Source organism: Muscardinus avellanarius (genome assembly GCF_963383645.1).
Source record: "Muscardinus avellanarius genome assembly, chromosome: 3".
Classification (NCBI taxonomy): Eukaryota; Metazoa; Chordata; class Mammalia; order Rodentia; family Gliridae; genus Muscardinus; species Muscardinus avellanarius.
The window spans coordinates 86,682,203-86,705,855 of NC_137788.1; the positions used below are offsets into that span (position 1 = coordinate 86,682,203).

The window sequence follows — 23,653 nt, forward strand, 5'->3', positions numbered from 1 at the left end:
CATTCCAACCTCCCTATGGTTGAGATCAGTGGATTTTGGTTGAGATTAGTGGATTTTGACAAAGTTTTACTATGTCAAAGCTACAGAAATCTTCTTTCTCTGTGGGCCTCACAAGAGTGGAGGGCTTCTGGCAGCTCAGGAATGTGTGGTACAGACAATAGAATTTATGAAGTGTATCCTTAGTGGTAGTGAGATAGTCTGATTTCACAGAGCCAGTGTTATTCCTACCCTCCAAACACACAGCACAGAAAGGTCTGGAGAGAATCTTTGAGGAGTTCAACATTTTGTCCTCACTTATTTTCATGCTGTGGCATCAACACCTGCTCAGCTCTCAGAGTGTGCTTATCAAATGTCTCTGGAGAGAGTCTTTATCTGGGGAGCCCTGCATTCTCCTTTAGTTTATTCCAGTAGGCAAAGTAGCAAAGTGGCATTCCGTTTGACGCTAGACACAATTCACTCCTGCTAGTCACCTGAGAAATACCATGAAAGAATGAAAAACAGAGATGAATAACACCAAGCATTTGCTCTCTCAAAGGGGCATGCTGTCTAAAAAGATTCATAGACCTTTGATTGGTATAGGCTTCAGATAGCCACTCCTGTCCCCTCATCTTAGGACCTTGGTGGAGAAAACATTTTGGTTTTCATCAGTACCTTCTTATTTTTGTTGTTTTGCATTTGTTATTTTTCTCTTTTTTAATATTTATTTTTTATTTTGTTTCATCTCTCTTTTTTTCTTTTTTCTTCTACTTTTTTTCTTTTATTCTGCTAACATCTATATCATCTTGGCATTGGTATCTATTGATTTTCCTTCACTATGCGTATTGAGATCTTCCTAGGTCTTAGTATGATAAGTGATTTTCAAGTGAAATCTTGTCATTTGGAATATAATAACAATTTTATTTATAATAATCTAATTTATAATATATTAAAATAATCTAATTCATAATATAATATAATAATAATCTTATTTAAACATTTTGAGCTAACCATTTTTAAGCTACTTTGGCAGAAAAAGAAGAGGCCTCTGTCTTTCTACTGCCAAGTAGAAGTCCAAGTTCCCTATTTGGTTTTCCTTGATACCCAATGGACCTTGTTCCTTATGGAGATAAGGAACCTTCTGGTGCAACACAAAACCTACACTGATACCTCCTTGGCTGGGAGGGGCATAAATGTGGTGCTATTACTACTCCCCATTCAGGCATCATTGAGTAAAGAAAAGGACAGTAGATTCATTACCCCCTTGAGATAATGAAAGTCCTGAGTCCCCACTAGACCTTCTCTGGCATCACTTCAGGGGACAGGAAGAGAGATACCTCATTACTCCCACATGAGGCACTCATTACTGCCCAGCGGGACCGTGGGCTATCTGGTGAAGGTGCAGGCCCTTATAATAGATGTCCACTTATCCTTTGTGCAGATGGGTATAGTTTTTATCTGTATTATTTCTCTGAAGCAGAGCAGTTATTGTCTAAAACTTTCAGTCTTGCTAAGCTACTCTTCTGGTTCTTGGTGTATAGAGAGTTGGCTTATTTGGTCTGCATGTGTTGTGTTTGTAGGTTGCTGGCCTTCTTTGGCTCTGATTGTGATATACATGAGGAAAGGGCTAACGAACCTAGGAACTCCTCACTCTCTTGTTCTTCGTGTTTGAGATCCATAGCTGAGGTGCCTTTTCTTCATCTTTCAACTAACTTTCTTTCTTTCTTTCTTTCTTTCTTTCTTTCTTTCTTTCTTTCTTTCTTTCTTTCTTTCTTTCTTTCTTTCTTTCTTTCTATTGAATCCAGGAACATTCTACCTCCAAGTTTCACTCCCAGCCGTAGATTTTTTTAAACAGGGTCCCACTGAGTTTCTAAAGCTTGCCTTGAACTTGCAATTTTTCTGTCTCAGACTCCTAAGTACTGGGATTACAGGCATGTGCCACCATGCCTGGTTCTAGTTTTATATTTAAACAAAGCTCTACGTAGGGAGGCACAGAGAAAAGACCATCTATTGAATGTACCTCTTTGAAAGCAGAAGTCTAAATCCATTTTGATATATATTATTTCTACCTTAGTTTGTGTAGACTTCATACGACAATGTCAATTCTGATTCTCAAATTAGAAACACAAGATATTTGCACTCCACCTATTCTTTTTTTTTTCTTCAAAAAAATGATGTTATAGTTTCTGCTTTTAGTTGTCATGGATACTAGGTAGTGAGAAATCATATTAATGGAAAATTTACAGTTTAGTCATTATATTAAAAAATTTATCTTTGAGTCAAATCAGACTTCAAAGCCTGCATAGATAGCCCCTCAGAGAAATGCTTACCTTAAAATGTCCCAACAGTTCTAAGCTCATGTTGAGCAACATTACAAAAATGGTTTATAAATAATAAAAAAGTTACATAAGTTTTCTTATCTGTAATAGTGCTATGCAGAGTATAATTTATCAACTCTCAAATTATCCCTTTATAAATACAATAGAATTCCCCTAACTTTTGTATCTGAAAAAACTGAACCAACTATATATATATATATATATATATATATATATATATATATATATATATATTGTGTGTGTGTGTGTGTGTGTGTGTGTGTGTGTGTGTGTGGTACTGGGGTTCCTGGAAGCCCTTCTACCTCCAGGATACACTCCCACGGGCTACACTCCCAGACCTAATTTTTTACTTTTTTTGTGGAAACAGGGTCTCTTAAGCCAGCACGGCTGGCTCCGAACCAGCACGATCCTCCTGTCTCCGCCTCCCAAGCGCGGGGATTACAAGTGTACGCCACCACACAAGACTACTTTTTATATTTTAAAAGTAACAAAGCCAATAATTTATTTTGTCTGCCAATAAATTCACAGTCAAATTTGGTAATATCTACAATATCAATGGCACATATCCTGTTTTGGTCTAATCCTTGATTTAATTCTAGTTTTTAGTGGAGATTTTACTTGTGTTGGATTTTCTCATATGTTTGCATTTATCCAGCATCAGAATATGCATTCAGTACCTGGTCTCATTTATTTTACAAATAGATGGGTAAATGGATATATGAGAAAAACATAGATGATCACAGGAAATGAACCTCAGGCTTGTTCTTGAACATGCAAGGTAAACTTAAGGACTGCTGCCATTTCCATCCCACACTGTCTCTTACTCTGGAGTTCCTAAAAGAACATATCTTTTATTTCTGTTATGTAATTTAACTTGTATTTATGAGAAGGAGCTCTTCTGTCTGTCTCTGTCTCTCTCTCTCTGTCTCTCTCTCTCTGTCTGTCTTTCTCTCTCTCTCTCTCTCTCTCTCTCTCTCTCTCTCTCTCTCTCTCTCTCTCTCTCTCATGCTAGGGATTGTATCCAAGGCATAGTACATGCTAGGTACTCTGAGCTACAACACCAGGCAGAGAGAGATGGATCTTTTAAAAAACATAAACACACACAAATACTACCTGGAGGACTGAAGCACCACTGTGGAGAAACTGAAGTCCACTTTCCGCGGAGTCAATTCCACCTGTGGCCAAAATGGGGAACCCTGGCAAGGCGCGGGCAATGGCAGTCACGGCTCTCAAAGCAATTGGTCTGATGGCTGTCCCTATAGAAAGTGAGAACCATGGATGGTTAGGTTAGCATATCGGTCACTTGAGCATGTTGACTTCTCTTTACTATTATGTAATGGCAACCTTGTATTGGATGAATTTTCAAATTTCTTTTATATATATTGCACAAGTTGTGTTTCAAAGTACGTTAATTTGTCAATGGGTATGTGTATGCCATATTGAAGGCAGGGAAGTTGCCAAGTGGGTATATCAACCCTACATGCAAATTACAATTTGATATACAGTAATGTGTAGAGAATTGTATGGAACATTCAAGCATCTGTTTTAAAAAGAACAAGGAACAGCTGGTTTTGAGAAGTAAAAACAACCATATACAGTACATAAATAGACATGCAACTCTGTTATGATTCTGCACAGTATAAAGCATCTGGTGTGAATAGAGACACTGTAAAACAAGCAAGGTGCTGATGAATTTACAGATTCCATATTGCTTTATACATGGATTTCTCACAATTTGAAGAAACATAGTGAGCCTTATGTAATGTTTCATATATTAAAACATTTTAACCAAGTTAAAGAGAATTTGCTGGAATCATGTCATCAGACTATGTATCATTATGCATATGTGAATAGATTTATATTTACTTAGCTGGACATTATCTGTAAGTCATTCTCTACTAGTCATGAAAACTGCATTGATGGTCATAATATTTTATAGTCATTTTAAACATGAATATACCATACTAAAGCTACTTTGGTCTCTCAAGTATTAAATATCCTGCATGAAACTAATGCTCTTACAATGGAGAAAAATAATTTGGTATTCCAAGGGTTCACTCAGAAGTTAACAGCCCTTTAAAGGCATTTTCTGAACTAAAGATAGTTCTGTTAAAGGAGGAATTTGATATTATCTTGAATCACCTTCCAACAAATACAAACATTCAACTGTTTCATCTTCATGTGGTATTTTACCTTGCTCTCCACCACCACGTAAGCAATACCAACACATGTCTAACCCAGTGCCTAGTTCAAGGAAGCACACAGAGGTTTCCTTGAGATCAGTGGCTTTCTAACCGAGATGGCCATGTACTACTATATGATTCTGACCACAGTATGATGTCCTAAAAAAGGAAAAAAAACTATGGAAAGAAGAAAAAGGTCAGTGATCATGGGTGGGGGGACAAAAAAGGGAGGAAGGGAAGAGTAGGCATAACAAATAGGATTTCTAGGACAATGAAATGTGATATGATAATGCGGATGCATGTGTTATCATATATCTATCCAGATTCATAAGATGTACAACACCAAGAGTGAACTCAAATGTGAACCACCTGCTGTAGGTGATAATGATGTTTCAATGTGGGTTCATCAGTTGTAACAAACGTATCCATTTGGTGAAGTGTGTTGAGCAGGATGCAGGTTATGCATGAGTGGAGCAATTCCTACATGGGAAAATCTCTGTGCATTCTTCTCTGTTTTTCTGCGAAACTAAACCTACTCTAAAAAGATAAATTCTTTTTAAAAATCAGTTTTCTTCTTATCCTATTTTAATTCATTGTAGACAGAGCTGAATTTATGCATAACTGATGCTTTTTCACTCAACACCAAAAGTGTTTGTGGAAATGTCTTCTTGTTGCTCCAAGACATAAAACAGCTTCTTCTACTTATTAATACTTCCTAGTCAGAAATAGTCAATGCTGACACTTCCAATCTATATAACAGACATTTGGAATACAGAGTATTAAGTTAGGGAAAATTGGAAACTGTACATCAAAATTCTATTTCTAAGACAAAATATTTATCAATAATTTCTTTTTCATCTTTATGGCTGAAACATAAAAGAGCTGACATAGTGGACAGGAGATTTTATGATGAAAATATACATATGCAGTTATATGCACAAACACACTGGTAGGCATGTGAAAAAGAAATTTTACTGAGAATAAAAGTTAAAAGGAAGCATTTTTCCAGAAATCTACAACTTGAACTCTCAGCTAGATATACAGCTATCTCTGCATAATATAACCAACATGCTCAATACATCCTGAGCTAATGGGCTCTTTATATACATACTACTTTGAAGTAATAAAGAAATATCAGAATCCCCCCTTATTTAGTTGACCCAAGAGACTAAAGGAAATTTGAACTAAGCAGATAAATAATTTATTTCTAACTGCACTGTTAGAAGAATATCATTAACACTAAGGGGTAAAATTTCAAAGTGGTATACAGGGATTTGGCCGCATATCCAATTGATATTAATGGACATCAAATGGAAAAATCCCAGGACACAGCTTTGAAAATTTAACCAGTTACATTTAAAGGGCAACATTATCGCACAGGTGTTAAAAAATATCAGCAAAACCTTACTGGCATTTGAAGATGTTCAATTAGGTCAAAACGACATTTTCTGTTTCATGTTTTTCTTCATTTTCTGAAACTTTTCTAATCTACCTAATGAACATAAAAACCTTTCAAACTAATAAAGGTGTCTTCTTTAGAAAAATTAAGGGCAATTATGTTCTCTAAGGAAATGTGATTCAAAACTGAAGAAATATATTCTCTTGTTGCTGGGCAATAGTAAATTTTCTAAGTAAGCCTTTATTTCCATTATAAATGCCATTTGATTTTTTAAAAATAACTGATTTAAGAAGATACATAATCTACCTTGGTATTTTTATGTGTAATTGATTTTATAAATGACTTTCATTCACCAAGAAAGATTTCTTAAAATAAAATTAAAATATGAAAATGATCTTTCTTTATCATGGCATAGAAATTCTTTATAAAGATGAAAAATTTAAAAAACACTAAATCCAAGATTAAAATAAAACCTTTGATGTGAAAAGAATATACATACTAATATAATACAGAATCACACGTGCCAGTTAAAATTTATAGAGACTTCCAGAATTGTAGTTATTAAGAATAATTTTGTCATTGCTATGAGTAATACTTTTAGACTAAAGACTAGGAAGAAGCAGTTTGAGAGGTTTAAGGAATGTGAATGTAGAATCCATTCTTTAGGAAACCACAAGGTCTTAATCAATAAACTAAAATTCTATAAGCTGAAATGAACTAATAGGTAACATTCAGTTTAAATTAAGCTCTCATGAAGCCCTCTGCAACTCAGTGAGACCCGGTTTCAAAATAAAGAAAAAAAAAAAAAAACAGGGCAGGGGGTTGTAGCTCAGAGGTCAAATGCCCCTGGGTTCCATCCCCAGACCCGCAAAAACAAACAAACAAACAAACAAACAAACAAACAAACAAACAAAGAAATAAAGCTCTCAATGGCATGAGGTGGTCAAATGAACCTGACAGGAAATGCACTTATAGCTAGACATTATGTTTCAACCTAGTGGCATCTTTCAATAAAATTTAAGCCATTTTACATCCCCATGTTTGTTGAAACAAGGTGAATCCTCTTCACAAAAGAAAAGATACAAGTGGCCAGGAGAATAATGAAGAAATGTTCAACATCATTAGCAATCAGAGAGATGCAAATAAAAAATCAAATTATTCTATATCTCCAAACAAAGAAGTGAATCTTTGAATTGCAGCACTGCTGCCAAGGATGCTGACTGGAACCAACATGGTATGGTTGATGGATTAGACTGAACTGTAACTCTAAGCAATCTAGATCCTCCATGTAGTCACAGCTTAAAAACCAAGTCAGTGTGTTGACTTAAGTCATAGATCTTTTTTCATGAACTGCACAGAACCTTTTGAATTGCTTCATGATTTATGATGATGATGATGATGATGATGATGATGACAATGATTTACTAAACCAGAGATTTCAAGTTCAGTTAATCAATTTGATTTTAATAATTTTTTTCTTAAAAATAACACTATCAGTTGTCAGATACCATTTAAATGTAGTTTTAAGAATGTTACTATTAACTATAGTATTCTGTACTGATATGTAAAAATGAACATATTATAACTTATTTAGGTTTCTTACTCAATCTTCATTTATCAATTTATCTGCCCATCTACCTACCCCAAAATACTTATTAAGCACCTACACTTTTCCTAATTAATTGGTTTGTGTCCTAACCATATATCCAGGATGGATATTCCAAACATCAGCCCTCATAATATTAGTAGGTTTTTTTTCAATGTAAATAATTTGAGTCAGAATATTCTTCTTGTATATTAGAGTTCTAATATAAAAAATTCACATTTTTTTGAAAAGTATACATTGTTTTCCTTTGTGTGGTGATGGAGATTGAGCACAGGGGAATCCTATCTCTGAGCTGCACCCCAGACCAATTTTATTTTTTATTTGGAAACAGGTTCTTGTTGAGAGCCTCACTAAGTGGCTGAGTCTGGCTCCAAACCTGGGATGCTCCTTTTTTTAGCCTCCCAAATATTGGGATTATAGGCATGCACTATCACTCCCTGCTTAAACACCATAGATTTTTACATATATAATTGATATGAATTCTAAAAACAAAGCAATCTGAGAATAAAGTAGTTACAACTGCAGAAGGACAGTGGGGATACTGCAAGGCTCAAACTTGGCTCCACTAATTAAAAATCACAGAAGTTTTCTATGATAATCTGCACTATCCTCAAGGACAATTGATTCCAGAGGGAGTATTTATTTAATTTACATTGATTTTGACTTTTAGGTTCTTCTTTGGTATTTAGTAATATGATGAAATCAATATCTAAATTGGAAACAAAGGTGATGAAAGAACTTATACCTTCTACCCTTTTAGAACCTTGTGTGTGCCCTCATTTTTTTCTCTAACAGCTGTCATTGGGCAGTGTCATAATGGTGATGAGATTACTTTGAATTCAAAGGTGCAGTTCTCAAAGGAAGATGTCAATATATTTAAGAATTATTTTTGCAAATCAAAATGTCCATGCAATGAACATGTAGACTTGGATTTGAATGACAACATCAGAACTGAAGTTTATTGGTGACAAAGAAGGGAAAGATTTACTTTGCATGACTGCATCCATGAAGAGAAAAATATTTTTTAATGGGCAAGATACTGTAGAACATATGCTAATTTTGGATAACTGGAATTTTAAATAATTACATTTAATTCTGTTTGTTTTTCTCCTAATAATTTGACTCTTAGGACAGCTACTGTTACACAATTAATTCTTAGAACTAAGTCCACAATAAACTCTCTGATAATAGCTCTAGCTGGCAATAAAACAGAAATTGGGTTATAATACTTGTGCTCACTGTGTATACAAAATGAAAATGTAGTTTTAATTTGCTTACATTAATTAAAATATAATAAATTAAGTGGATAAAAATTCATTTGAAATTGAATTCTAATTATTAATAGTTTTAACATCATCCAAAAGAAAGAAAATATTAGCAAATCAGGAATTTTGAGGATTTAGGAGTTAAAACATTGATTTTTATAAAATACAATAAATCAAGCACCAACAAATTTATGCTTTACTAAAACAAGTTTAAAATGTTAATGAAGTTAATATACTGATAAATATGTGAAGCACAACTATTTAAAAATACATCTTTACACATGGATTAAGGTCCTCTGAGAATATTAGCATAATTCAACCAGAAACTGAAATACAGAAAGAATCTAGGATTACATGGAAAAATGTGAAATCCACATAGAGAAATGAGAAAAGTAAAATCAAATGTTTTATATTATTGTTATTTTGTTTTCATGAGAAAGCCCAGAATTTTTTAATAAAAATATTTGAATTTTAGTTGTGTTTTTAAATGATATTTTCCTGAATTTTTATATCTTTGTAGCTATGTTTATCTAATTCATCACATATTCAAAGTACATAGCCAATTCACATTCAATAACTCTGCATTTATCATATGTTACATTTTATGATGAAGCAACAGAATTCACAGAATTCACCAAGGAGGGGAACTTTTCCTTTTGCACCATGTCAGCGGCTGTTAGTGGAAGGAGGGGCACTCATTCATAAAGTGACTTCCATAAGCTTTGTTATTCATATTTCAGTTTGATTCTTATAAGTAAAATGCTTGTAATTTTTGTGATGAAAAGTGACTTTTCATAATATTCTTAAAATTGGCTTTCTACTTATAGGTTTCATCAGAATCTATACTGTTGAATATTTGCATATGGGATGTTCAATGATTTTATCCTTTGTACATCCAGAAAATATTCAATTCTGTCTCCATTCTATTCTTTTATACTTTTACTGGGACACTGTCATTATAAATCACAGTGAGATTCAAAGTGATATATTTATACTTTCATATATCTCTTGGTGTATTTTCTTCTGCATCCCACTCACTGCCTTCTCCTCCCTCCTTGTACCTGTTAGTGAGATTGGTACTGATACCTTCATATATGGACCTAGTATTACTTGAACTGTTTCCTTACTCAACCCTCCTTTTTCTCTGCCCCATCTCCCTATCCTACCCTCCCCCAATTCTCTGTCACTGTTCTACTGGTCTCTTTTCTCATTAATCTGAATTTGCTTTTGTTTTCTATTTTCTTTCTGGCTCCCACATGTGACAGAAAACATAACTCTTGCCTTTCTGAGATCAGCTGATCTCACTTAGCATAATATTTTCTAATTCATCATTTTTTGAAAAATTTTTTGTAAATTAAATAATTTTGTTTTTTATGGCTGATCAAAATTCAATTGTGTATAGATATCACATTTTCTTTACCCACTAATTTGTTGATGTCTGTCAACCACTTAAGTTGGTCTCATAATTTGATTATAAATTGTGCTACTATAATGACAGGTTTCCATTTATTAATATAATACTCTAACTTTAATTATTTTAGAAATATATTAAGGAATGGTATATCTGGGTCATATGGTGGTTCCACTCCTAGTCTTTTGAGGAACCATCACACTGATCTCCATGGTGGTTCTATTAATCTATAATCCCACCAACACTGCACAAGATTTTCTATTTCCCCACATTCTGTTTAAGTAAAAGATTTACAAATTTAAAACAGAGTGAATAGGATGATCTCTCTTGATCTCTGACATACAAACATATAATAGTTAAAAGGAGTCCCAATTTCTATCTTCAAATATTTGATATTCAAAAGAAAAAAGTTTCTTGGATTTTCTTAAAAAAGAAAAACCAATGATACAGCATACATTACTGACTTTATTACTCCAGTGTTTATTCTTAATTTGTTGTAAGTTTGATGATGAACTCAGCTACATTAGGCCTTCTCTATTCTTTGAACCTTTGTGGCTATTTGGCAGATAGAAGCAAGAGGAAGACTGTAGTGTAGGAAATATTGATCTTTTCTCATTCATATTTTGAGAATACTGTGAAAATTTTTATGGTAGTTTAAAGAATATTTTTATTTGACATATAAATTTGCAACAGATATCAGTGATTAAGATAACTTACAAAAGATGCAAGTTTAGTTAAAATGAATGGTTAGCCTTATTTATGAAAAATATGAACTCCTCCTTTGAGTACTATCTAATTGGTGGGTATTTTATTTATTTTTTCCTACATAGTTCTGATGACATCACTATGAAAAAAGTATTTTGTCTATTTTCTAATAGATGTGTAAACTGAGCCTCAATGGGGCAAAACATGACATCCTCAGTTTCACTCTTAGGAAGTGTGGACACAATTCTTTGCCCAAGTGCACCTGACTCTCACTACCATGCTTTTCACTAAAGTCTTAACTTCTTCATTTTAAATGTTTGAATATAAACTGTTTCAGAGATAAGCTAAATTTTGTAACTAATAAAGATAATGTTATCCAGGTGCAACCAATAAAAATAGCATTGTATCAATTGTTGGATTGAGATTAAATTAGAGGTAGTGGCCCCATTTTCCCAGGAGAACCCCATCTTACTATACCTGCATGTATGTGTAATTACATGATGCAATTATAAATAGTATCTTCTTTCATTTAAAAATTATCTTAATTGGGATGATAAGTTATAAAGCCATACTAGCTATAACCAATGATAATTATGTCCAAGAACAACAAGACAATTACAGAACAAAATAAAATTTGATTTAGAACAAAAACCATAATCTATGAGGATCTCAGAAAATCACTATACCGTTAGTACAAAGAGACTTAGATATAAGACACAGCAAGAACAGCTTAATGTCTTAAAATTTCTAACTAGAAGGAAAAACATATAGATAGCATTTAATAGGCATAGTCTATATGTTCTTTCTATTTTCTACCTGTAGGTGGCCACCACAAGCTACGCTTATTAAACAACTCATTAGTAGCATTTTCAATACTGTTGACTTCAGATAATTAGCAATTTATTTAAGTAACCAATTTCTGTAGAAATAATTGCCAAGAAATGCCCTGAACCTACATTTTATAAACTATAATAAAACTGTTAAGATAATCCCTGACATTTGCAAATGCCATTAGTTCACCTTTCCTTTTGATAGTGCAATGGCATTATGTTTAAACAATTACCTGATAACACAGTAGTTTAATGAAACAGTACTGTAAGCACATTCTTCAATATGGCCAGAGAGGACATTCAAATTTAGAGAGAAATCCAGTGTGCAGACATGTTTACACAGAGGAAAGACACAGCTAAAAAAAAAAATTGCAGTTGTTGAGATAAGTACACTGAGGTTATTTCCATAGATGCTGGAACATATGGAATTTCATTGGAAATAGGAATGGAGAGTTGTAAAAAGTGATTGATGTCGTTGGTTGGTGTGATCTAAAATTATGTGCATATGTAAATGTGTAGAGTGTACTCATTGTATTATTCACTTATAAATTCCATCCAGGAGAAAAAAGTGAAATTTTTATAACATCTAAAATATTTAAGGACATTTTTAACATGACTTACATATTTTATTTTACTGATGCATTATAATTATACATCTTGATGAAGTTCAGGGAGGTAGAGGCATACATGCCCACAGCACTCATTTAACCCTCCCCCAGTTTCCAACCTATTTCTTCCACCTTCACCCCTTACAGTGCTCAGCATACTGATTGACTTTGATATATGTGTATGTGCATCATGTCTATTAGGGCCCACCTCCCGTCTCCCTCAGTTAGGTCCACTTCTTCTCTCATTTAAGGTTTCTCCTCTTTTGTCTATAATCCCTCCTATCTTCCATTTTCTCCCTAGTTTCCATATATTAGGGAGAAGATCTGTTTTTTTCACTTTTTGTAACTGACTATTCTCACTTAGTATAATGTTATTTAGTCCCATCCATTTCCCTGCAAATGACATAATTTTGTTCTTTATGGATGAGCAAAATTTCACTGTGTACATATACTATATTTTTGTAATCCATTCATCTGTTGATGGACATCAGAGAGATGCAAATCAAAACTACCCTGAGATTTCACCTAGCCCCAATTAGAATGGCCTACATTTTCAAAGTAGATTTATCAAGGAAAACTAAAAATGACTTGTAGATCTCAGCTGGTGTTTAGCATTTAAAATGGACCAGAGTTCTACTTCTGTTTCTTCTTTTTATTCAGCAACCTATATCACTAAAAACCATTAATGAGAGAACACACAGTGTTGTTGGATGATAATGTGGCTAAACTCTGTGAGATTTTTGTAATATTTAAGATTTTGACTTATATATTTTATATACATTTTATTTATTTTATATGCTATATGTATGCATAGCATATATATACATTCTTCTTATATAAAATATATAATATAATTTCATGTATATTTTAAATATTATATATTATATATTTTTATGTATTTCATATATATATTTCACATATATATTATAAAAGTATAATCTAAAGCCAATGGCAATATCATTTCTATGGCTAAACCAAAATAATTTTGAGAATCTGTTAGGTAATAGCTGCTCCTCTAAATTCTCCACATATTATAAATATATATATATATATATATATATATATATATATATATTAACAAGAATATTATAAATCACATATGTATTATACCAATTTTATAGATAAGGGCATTCAAGTTTAAAGAGTAGAACTGTATACCTATGTAGGAAAACTGAGGCTATATGGCTAAAAAATCAGTGTACAATGTTATAGTAACATATATTGCTGGGATTAAATATGAAAAAATTTTATTCCTGGATTACCATATGCCTTAATGTCTCTCAAGTAAGTGTTCCTAACAAGGATTTTGGACCATACATGTTAGAAAATGTTTATCTATAAATGAAAATAGATGGAATATTCAAAAAAGACATTCTAAATCTGCAAAGCTAGTGGAATATGGCATATAAATATTTCTAGTGGTTTTTTACATTAGGATGTACAGAGTAAATGTTATCATATCACTTAAAAACATCACCATTCTAAGTATATTTAAAAATGATTATTAGAAAAGAATAAAGAAGATTATAAATATAATAATGCTGATGATCAGAACTGCATTTCGTCCTTGGGAGAGTCCAGGACAAGTAAAAGTAAGCATTTTTCTAATGACATATTAAAAAATAACAAAGAGTCCCCCATCTGCCAGGATCATATGATTTCTTTCTTTGGATGATTTCTTTTCTCTCTGAAGTCTGAGCTCTGTTTACTCTGTGGGTGGTTCCATGGCCAGGGTGTCCATGGTAGCACTTGCCCTGGTATAAATTCTTTCCTTTCATTCTCAGCAATGCATTCTCTTTCCACTTTACAATGTATTACATGTGTAAATCTCTGTGCTCTGCAAAAAGAATGCATTCCTCAGTCTGCTGAAACTCAGGCCGTACAGCAAGCAATGGCTCTTTGCTCTCTTCTTTGGGCTTGACAATTCTCAATGTATGAACCAGGGGGCTCAGACAGGGCTCTGATGGAGATGCCTTGGTCCACACTACCTACATATGCATATATACATATGTATGTCTACATATTGGAATGACATTCTTACATCATAATATAAATCACAAAGATAGTGAAATACCTGCACACAGTACTTAATGAGCTTTTCTCTGTCTCTTTTCTCACTCCCCCCTTTGCCATACGGGATACTGAGATTGCCATTGATATTCTCACAAATGCACATAATGTCAATAGAAGTGATTCCTTCATTAATTTTCCCTACCCTGATCTTCCCCTAGGTTATCTCCCTCACTCCCATGAAATTTCTTCTCCATTATCAGAGTCCCTCTAGTATCCTGATTAATCCCTAGCTTCTGCATATGAAAGAAAATATATGACCTTTCATTTTCTGTGACTCGCTAAACCCACTTAATATAATGTTCTTTAGGTCCTTACATTTTCCTGCAAATGATGTAAGTTTGTTTTTATTTATTTCTTAGTAGAATCTTATTCTGCTTATATCCCATACTTTTCAAATCCATTCTTCTGTTGATGGACATCTGGGTTGATTCCATAAATACGATGTGATTCAGACCCTGGAAGAAAATAACTTCCAACCCAAACTACTATATCGACCAAAACTACTATTCAAAATTGATGGAGAAACAAAAGTGTTTCAAGATAAACAGAATCTCAAAAAATTCATGAATTCAAAGCCAACACTAGAGAAAATACTTAAAGAAATAAACCATAAACAAGAAAAAAGAAGCAGACTTCAGAACAAAAGAGGATAAGAAGTTGATAAGTGGTCCATTTAAGTAAAGAAGAAAGACCAAACTATCAAACAGAAGACAGAACACAAAATGACAGAAAACAAAAATCACATTTCAATAATATCTCTTAACATCAAAGGACTTAACTCACCAATCAAAAGACATAGCCTAGCAATGTGGATTAAAAAACATAATCCAAATATATACTTTCTGCAAGAAACTCACCTTACAGCCAAAGACATTCACAGATTGAAAGTGAAAGAATGGAAAAAGATATACCATGCTATCGGAGACCAAAAAAGAGCAGGTGTAGCAACCCTGATATCCAACAAAACAAACTTTAAACTAAAACACATCAGAAGAGACAAATCAGGTTTTATTAAAAGGAATAATACACCAAGAAGATTATAATGATAGTAAATGTTTATGCCCCAAATGTGGGGCAACCACATTTGTAAAACAAACCCTTCCTGGACATCAGATCTCAAATAGATCCAATACAATAATTCTGGGAGACTTTAATATGCCTAATAGACATTTAGAGAATATTTCAGCCAGGAACTACAGAATACACATTCTTCTCAGCAGCCAATGGAACTTTCTCCAAAATAGATCACATCCTGGGATACAAAGAAAGCACCAGCAAATTCAAAAGATGTAATATAATTCCTTGCATCTTTTCAGGCCACAATGGAATAAAAGTAGAAATCAGTAACAAGAAACTCAAAAGAAACTATTCAAATACATGGAGATTGAATGATACACTATTGAATGATGAATGGGTAAAAGTGGAAATTAGGGAGGAAAAAAAGAAATTTATGGAAACAAATGAAAACAGAGACACAACTTACCAGAATCTATAGGACACCATGAAGGCAGTATTAAGAGGAAAGTTTATTGCATTGTGTGCCCACATAAGAAGGACAGATAATCATCAAGAACCTAATGACACAACTCAAGGACCTAGAAAGACAGCAACAGTCTAATCCCAAAGCCAGAAGAAGGCAGGAAATATTAAAATCAAAGCAGAAATAAATGAAATTCAAAGCTGGTTCTTTGAAAAGACTAATAGAATTGCTAATTCACTGGCAAACCTAACCAAAAGAAAAGGAGAATAAACTCAAATTATTAAAATTAGAAATGAAAAAGTAGACATCACCACAGGTAGTGGGGAAATTCAAAGGATTATCAGAAACTACTTTAAAAATTTATACTCCAGTAGACTAGATAACATAGAAGGAATTGATAGATTTCTAAGCAAAGTTAACCTACCTAAACTGAACCAAGAGGACATAGCAAGCCTAAGCCAACCAATAGCAAAGAAATAGAAATGGCGATAAAAATTCTTCCATCAAAGAAAAGCCCAGGCCCAGATGGGTTTCCAGCTGAATTCTACAAAACCTTTTGTGAAGAACTAATACCAATACTTCATAACTTGTTCCGGGAAACTGAAAGAGATGGAACTCTCTCAAATTTCTTCGATGAGGCCAGTATCACATTAATTCCCAAACCAAATAAAGATACCTCAAGAAAGGAAAACTACAGACTAATATCCTTAATGAACATAGATGCAAAAATTCCAAACAAAATCCTAGCCATATGCATTCAAAACCATATCAAGAGAATAATACACGACAACCAAGTTGGTTTCATCCCAGAAAAACAAGACTGGTTCAACATATGCAAATCAATACATTTTATTCACCACATAAATAGAACCAAGAACAAAAAACACATCATCATAGCAATAGATGCTGAAAAAGCATTCAGCAAAACCCAACACCCATTTATGTTAAAAACACTGCAGAAAATTGGGATAGAAAGAATGTACTTCAACATCATTAAGGCAATATACTGGAAACCAAAAGCCAAAACTATATTGAATAGGGAAAAACTGCAATAATTTCCTCTAAAATCAGGAACAAGACGAGGATACCCACTATCACCACTCCTTTTCAACATAGTCCTTAAGACTCTTGTCATAGCAATAAGACAAGAGAAGGAAATCAAAGGATTTCACATAGGAAGAGATGAATTAAAATTATCCTTATTTGTAGATGACATGATCCTTTATCTGGAAGACCCAAAGAACTCAACCAAAAGACTTCGGAGCTGATAGACAAATTCAATAAAGTTGCAGGATATAAAATCAACCTAAAGAAATCAGTGGCTTTTCTTTATGCCAACAATGAATCCACAATGAAAGAAATAAAGAAAATAATACCATTCACTATAACCTCAAAACCAATAAAATACCTAGGAATAAACCTAGCCAAAGATGTAAAAGACCTCTACAACAAAAACTATAAAACACTAAAGAAAGAAATTGAAGAAGACCTTGGAAGATGGAAAGATCTCCCATGCTCATGGATAGGCAGAATAAATATCATCAAAATGGCCATTCTGCCAAAAGCGATCTATAGATTCAATGCAATTCCCATTAAAATACCAGCAACATTCTTTATAGACCTAGAAAAATCAATCATGAACTTTATATGGAGAAAGAAAAAACCCAGAATAGCCAAAGCAATTCTCAGCAATAAGAATCACACAGGAGGCATCACAATTCCAGACTTCAAATTATACTATAGAGCAATAGTAGTAAAAATAGCATGGCACTGGCACAATAACAGGTATACTGACTAGTGGAATAGAATAGAAGATACAGAAACAAATCCACACACCTATCGTCAATTAATCTTTGACAAAGGGGCCAAACTCATATGCTGGAGAAAAGACAGCCTTTTCAACAAATGGTGCTGGGAGAACTGGCTATCCATTTGTAGAAAGATGAAACTAAATCCTTACCTCTCACCATGCACAGGAATCAACTTGAGATGCATCAAAGACTTAGAAATTAGACCAGAGACTGTGAAGTTATTAGAAGAGAGCATAAGCTCAACACTACAACATATTGGCACAGGCAGTAACTTTCTCAACAAAACCTCCAAAGCTCAGGAAATTAAAGCAAGAATGATCAAGTGGGATGGCATCGAACTAAAAAGTTTCTTCTCATCAAAGGAACCCATCAATAACCTAAAGAGGAAGCCTTCAGAATGGGAGAAGATCTTTACCAGCCACCATCTGATAGGGGCCTAATATCCAGAATATACAAAGAGCTCAAAAGACTCTATACTAGCAAAACAAACAACCCAATAAAGAAACGGGCAATTGAATTGAATAAACACTTTATGAAAGAAGAGATACAAATGGCCAACAGATACAAGAAAAGATGTTCTACATCATTAGCCATCAGTTAGATGCAAATCAAAACTATACTGGGATTTCATCTAATCCCAGTCAGAGTGGCAAGCATAAAGAAATCAAATAACAACAAATCCTGGTGAGGATGTGGGGAAAGAGGAACTCTCTTACACTGTTGGTGGGAATGCAAACTAGTTCAGCCACTATGGAGATCTGTGTGGAGATTCCTAAGAAAGGTGGGAATAGATCCACCATATGATCCAGCTCTACCACTCCTGGGTATCTTTCCAAAGGTGTTGAAATCAGAGAACTGCAGCAACATATGCATACCTATGTTCATAGCAGTATAATTCATAATAGCCAAAATATGGAACCAACCCAGGTCCCCATCGACAGATGAATGGATTGCAAAATTATAGGAAATACACACAATGGAATTCTATTCAGCTATAAAGAAGAACAAAATCATGTCATTTGCAAGAAGATGGAAAGTCCTGGAGAGCATTATGTTGAGTGAGATCAGCCAAGCACAGAAAGAGAAGGAACATATGTTTCCTCTAATATGCCCAAACTAGGGAGCATTGGGGATACCAGAGGGACTCCAGATAATGGAAAGGAAACCTCAGCAAAGTTCGGATGGAAAGATAGGAGAGGAGGAAGGCTGAACTTTATTAATGAGGGTCTATATCCGAATATGTGTAAAAGTATGAATATGGCATGGTTACCCTGGTGGGAGTGGGGAAAGGGAAAATGCGGGTGTGGGAAAGAGGACCGCAAGTACAGTTTAAATGTATACCATTTATTTTCAATAAATATATGTATAAAATAAATAAAACAATAAAATTTAACAATACAATATTAAATTGGCATTAAAATATGTAAATTTGAATCTCAAAGGCTTCTAAACAAAAGATAAAGTGAAGAAAATCCAAATTTATTAAATGTTGATTATAATTTACTGTTTAATAGTAATCAATAGTAATATGGAAACTCCATAATATGGAATCCCGATATAACCAAGCTATACCACTTCTGGGTATCTTTCCAAAAGAATTGAAGTCAGAATATTATAGCAATATATGCATATCTTTATTTATAGCAGCACAATTCATAATAGCCAACTTATGCAACCAGCATAGGTATTTATCAACAGATGAGTGGGTTATTAAACTGTGGTATACACTCAAAATAGAATTTTACTCAGCCATAAAGAAGAACAACATTATGTCACCTTCAGAAAAAATGGATGGAACGAGAGAATATTATGTTAAGAAAGGTTAGCCAGTCTCAGAAAGTGAAGGGTCATATATTATCTCTTATATGTGAAAGCTAAAAAGAAACTGTGAAACTAAAGAGATTTCAAATAAATGCTATATACCAGCAGAATAATGGAAAGGGATTTGGGGAGGAAGGTGAGATGAGTAGAGGGGAGACTTGATGAAGGAAACAGGTCAAAGAATCCTATGTATATTCATGAAGCTCTATACCAATTTCAGTATTATGAATGATGAGAAGGAGGGAGGGTGTGAGATCCAGAAGAAAATTGAGAGTGAATGCTATGTACAAGTATGTTTCTATCATACTAACCTCATTACTCGGTATGGTTATAATGCACTAATAAAAAGTATTTTAAATAAACATTAATAAATTAATAAACATGACTATGAATTATTAGTAAATATTTCTCAGGGGAAACTAAAGCCAACATATACTCTTTGAACTTGTTCCTGGACATAGCCTTTCTACAGATCCTAAGAATCATTTTAGTTTGATAAAAAAAAAATAATCTTAGGATTTTATCAGGCAGAAGAGATCTGGTTTAAAATAAGCATAGTACATTCTATTTTTTCAGTATATAGAACAGTCATGTAGTGGAAGAGATTAAATGTTCCACTCCACTCAACCATTCAACAACTCTTGTCAGTAATATAACATTTTGTTTTCATAGATGCATTTATGCTTTTAACAAATACCATCGATATTAAAGAAATCCATTAACATGAATAAAATGAAGCACATGATCAAGGAATTAGTAAACAGAAAATAATTTAATACTACATTACATCAGAAAAGATTTCCTAAATTATCATGTAAAGGAGTTAACCCACTACCCTAGATGGTAAATATATAGAGTAGTCTGACAGAATCTCTTGTGATACTTGGGAGCAGCAATACATCCTAACTGGGAATCAGGTCTTTGGAAAACTGTGTGCATTACTGTGTCCCCTGAGAGCCATAATGTTCTAGGACTTCAGATATATAAACTGGGGTTGTTCCTCAGCCAAAAGAGTGGCTAGAAGCCAGGGGAAATTTGGATAAGCATTGAGTATAAACTTTTAATTTACCTAATTCAGAACCAGATAAAATCAAATGAAGCAAACTGTGTAAATCAGGTAGCACAGTGACAAGCAGAGAATAATGGCTTAGCAAGTAGAACCATCACTACAGATTCCAAAACATTAAAAAGCCATAAAGAAAATGTACAAACACTTTTATGCAATAAATTCAACAACTTAAATAAAATGAATACATTATCTACAGACACACCAACTAAAATGGAGAAAACAAAATATAAAAAATTAAATTTAAAAAGACCCATATATTAAAAAATTGAATCCATAATAAAAACATTTTCACAAAGCAAACTAAAGGTATGAATGGTTTTGCTACTATATTCTTTCAAATACAAGAGAGAAATAGTACAATCATGTAAAAACTCCTGTAGAAGACAGAAAGAGATGATCTCAACTATCTTTTGAGGCCAGCAAAATTCTTGCACCAAAACCTACAAGTACACTTGGAAAATAAATTACATACCAGTAGCATGTGGACAATATTAACATATCCCCCAAATATCTTTAATAAAATATAAAAATCATCAAATCAGCAATATATAAATGGCAAAGCATCATAATCAAATGGGGTTTATTTCAGGAATATAAAATTAGTTTATTTAATATGTAAAATTAATTAATATAATTTACTAACTAAAAAATAAAAAGTAAAATATGTGAGTATCTTAAAATGGGACAGAAAGTACATTCAGAAAAATTTAAAATCTATTTTTGATAAAAAAAACTATCAGCAAAATAGGAATAAATGAGACCATTCTCAATTTGACAATAGGTATCTATGATAGCCTATAGCTAACATCACACTTAAAGGGAAAATATATCTTTCTATATGCTTTCTATATGTTATACACTCTATAATTTTCTCTATACTAGCAGTAGGCAATAAGAAAGTTAAAATTTAAGCTGGGCATGGTGGCACATGCCTGTAATCCCAGTACCTAGGAGGCTGAGATAAGAGGATCACAAGTTCAAGGCCAGCTTCAGCAATTTAGTGAGAACCACAAAGACTTAGTGAAGCCCTATTTCAAAATTAAAAATACAAGCTCTGGGGGTGTCATTTGGAGGTAGAATGACCCTTCATTCCATCCACAGTACCCCATCCCACAAAGTTAAAATTAAGACATTTATAATAGCACAAAATGCAACAAATAGGAGTATATTTATAAAAACTATTCAAGATCCCTATTCTATAAAACTGCAATATATTCCTGAGGAAAATTAGAGACTTAAGAAAATGAAATGAAGAGATACATTATGCTGTGGGGGTAGAAGCCTCAGTATTGTGTGCCTCAGTACTGATCTACAGAGTCAACATCACTCAAAACAGCATGTCAATGAGTTTTCATTGAAGAAACCCACTTGCTGATTCTAATTATCATGTGGAAACACAAAGAATCAGAAACAACCAAGGAATTCAGCCAGGCATGGTGATATATGCCTATAATCTCAGTACTTGGGAGGTTGAAACAGGAGGATTACAGATTTGAGGACAGCCTCAGAAACTTAGTAAGGGTCTCATAAACTTAGCAAGACACTATCTCAAAACAAAAAATGAAACAGGGCTGAGGTGTAGCCTGGAGGTTGAATGTCCTTGGATTCCATCCCCAGTACCATTAAAAAACAGAAAAAGAAATAAGAAAAGAAGAAAAAAAAACAGAACTCAGGGACACTTTCACTTTAGGGCTTGCTCTAAATTTATAGTAATCAAACTAGTGTTATTAGGAAATGCAAGAAATAAATGAAACAAAATGGAGTTCTGAAATAGCCCCCACAAATGAGACCAGTTGATTCTGACCAAAAAACAAGGTCAGTCCAATGAGAGAAATAAAATCATCCTAACAAATGGCATTAGACCCCTACTCTAGATCCATAGAAAAAATCAACTCAAAATGGATCATAAACCTAAATGTAAGACCTAAAATTATTATAAACTACTAAAAGAAAACATAGAGTAAATACTTCTAGATAGGGACCTAGGCAACAGTTTTTTGATAAGAACCCCAAAGTACATGAAACAAAAGCAAAATTAGATAAATGAGATTATACCAGGCCAGAAGTCTTCTGCACCACAAAGGAAACAATCAACACAATGAAGAGACAACTTACAGAATGAGGGAAAAATTCACAAACTCTCAATGTGACAAAAGATTTATAACCAGACTATAAATAATATAAGAATAGCTCAATAACCCAAACCAAATAAACCAATTAAAAATTGACAAAGTATATGTATACATGCTTCAGAAAAAAAGAAATTCAAATGACCAACAAATTTGTAAAAAAATGTACAATGCCATTATCCATTAGAGAAATACAAATCAAATTCACAATGATAGAGGACCAATATCTAGAATATATAGAGAACTCAAGAAACTCAACACTAAAAAAAATAAATCATCCAATCAAAAAATGGGCAAGTGAACTAAATAGATACTTCACAAAAGAAGAAATTCAAATGGCCAATAAATGCATGAAAAAATACTCAACATCATTGGCAATCAGAGAGATGCAAATCAAAACTACCCTGAGATTTCACCTAACTCCAGCTAGAATGCCAATCATTCAAAACACGAACAATAACCAATGCTGGCGAGGATGTGGAGAAGAGGGAACTCTAAAACATTGTTGGTGGGATTGCAAATTAGTGCAAACACTTTGGAAAACAGTATGGAGAATCCTCAGAAGAATGGGAACAAATCTACCATTTGATCCAGGAATACCACTTCTGTGTATCTACCTCAAAGAAAGGAAATAAAACTACCAAACTAATGCATGTGTATCTATGTTCATAGCTGCACAATTCACCATAGTGAAACTATGGAACAGTCAACATGTCCATCAACAGATGAATGGATTACAAAACTGTGGGATATGTACACAATGGAATTTTACTCAGCCATTAAAAAAAACTCAATTACGTCATTTCCAGGGAAATGGATGGAACTGGAGGGCATTATGCTAAGTGAGATTAGTCAGTCACAAAAAGTAAGGAATCAGATGCTTTCCCTAATATGTGAAAGCTAGGGTGAATGAGGTCATAGGAGGAATTCCAGGTGAAAAAACGAGAT

The 23,653-nt window shown here is 33.5% G+C and overlaps 1 protein-coding gene across 1 annotated transcript in view; it reads right to left on the reverse strand.

The window, feature by feature from the left end:
* The window catches only part of DPYD (dihydropyrimidine dehydrogenase), a gene marked incomplete at both ends in the record, with an annotated part of 932,092 nt that overhangs the window by 179,045 nt on the left and 729,394 nt on the right, over positions 1–23,653 (reverse strand). The window contains one exon of the mRNA XM_080690443.1: positions 3,429–3,571. Within this exon, the coding sequence (XP_080546569.1) occupies positions 3,429–3,571 (143 nt within the window). The remainder of the gene's footprint in view (positions 1–3,428; positions 3,572–23,653) is intronic.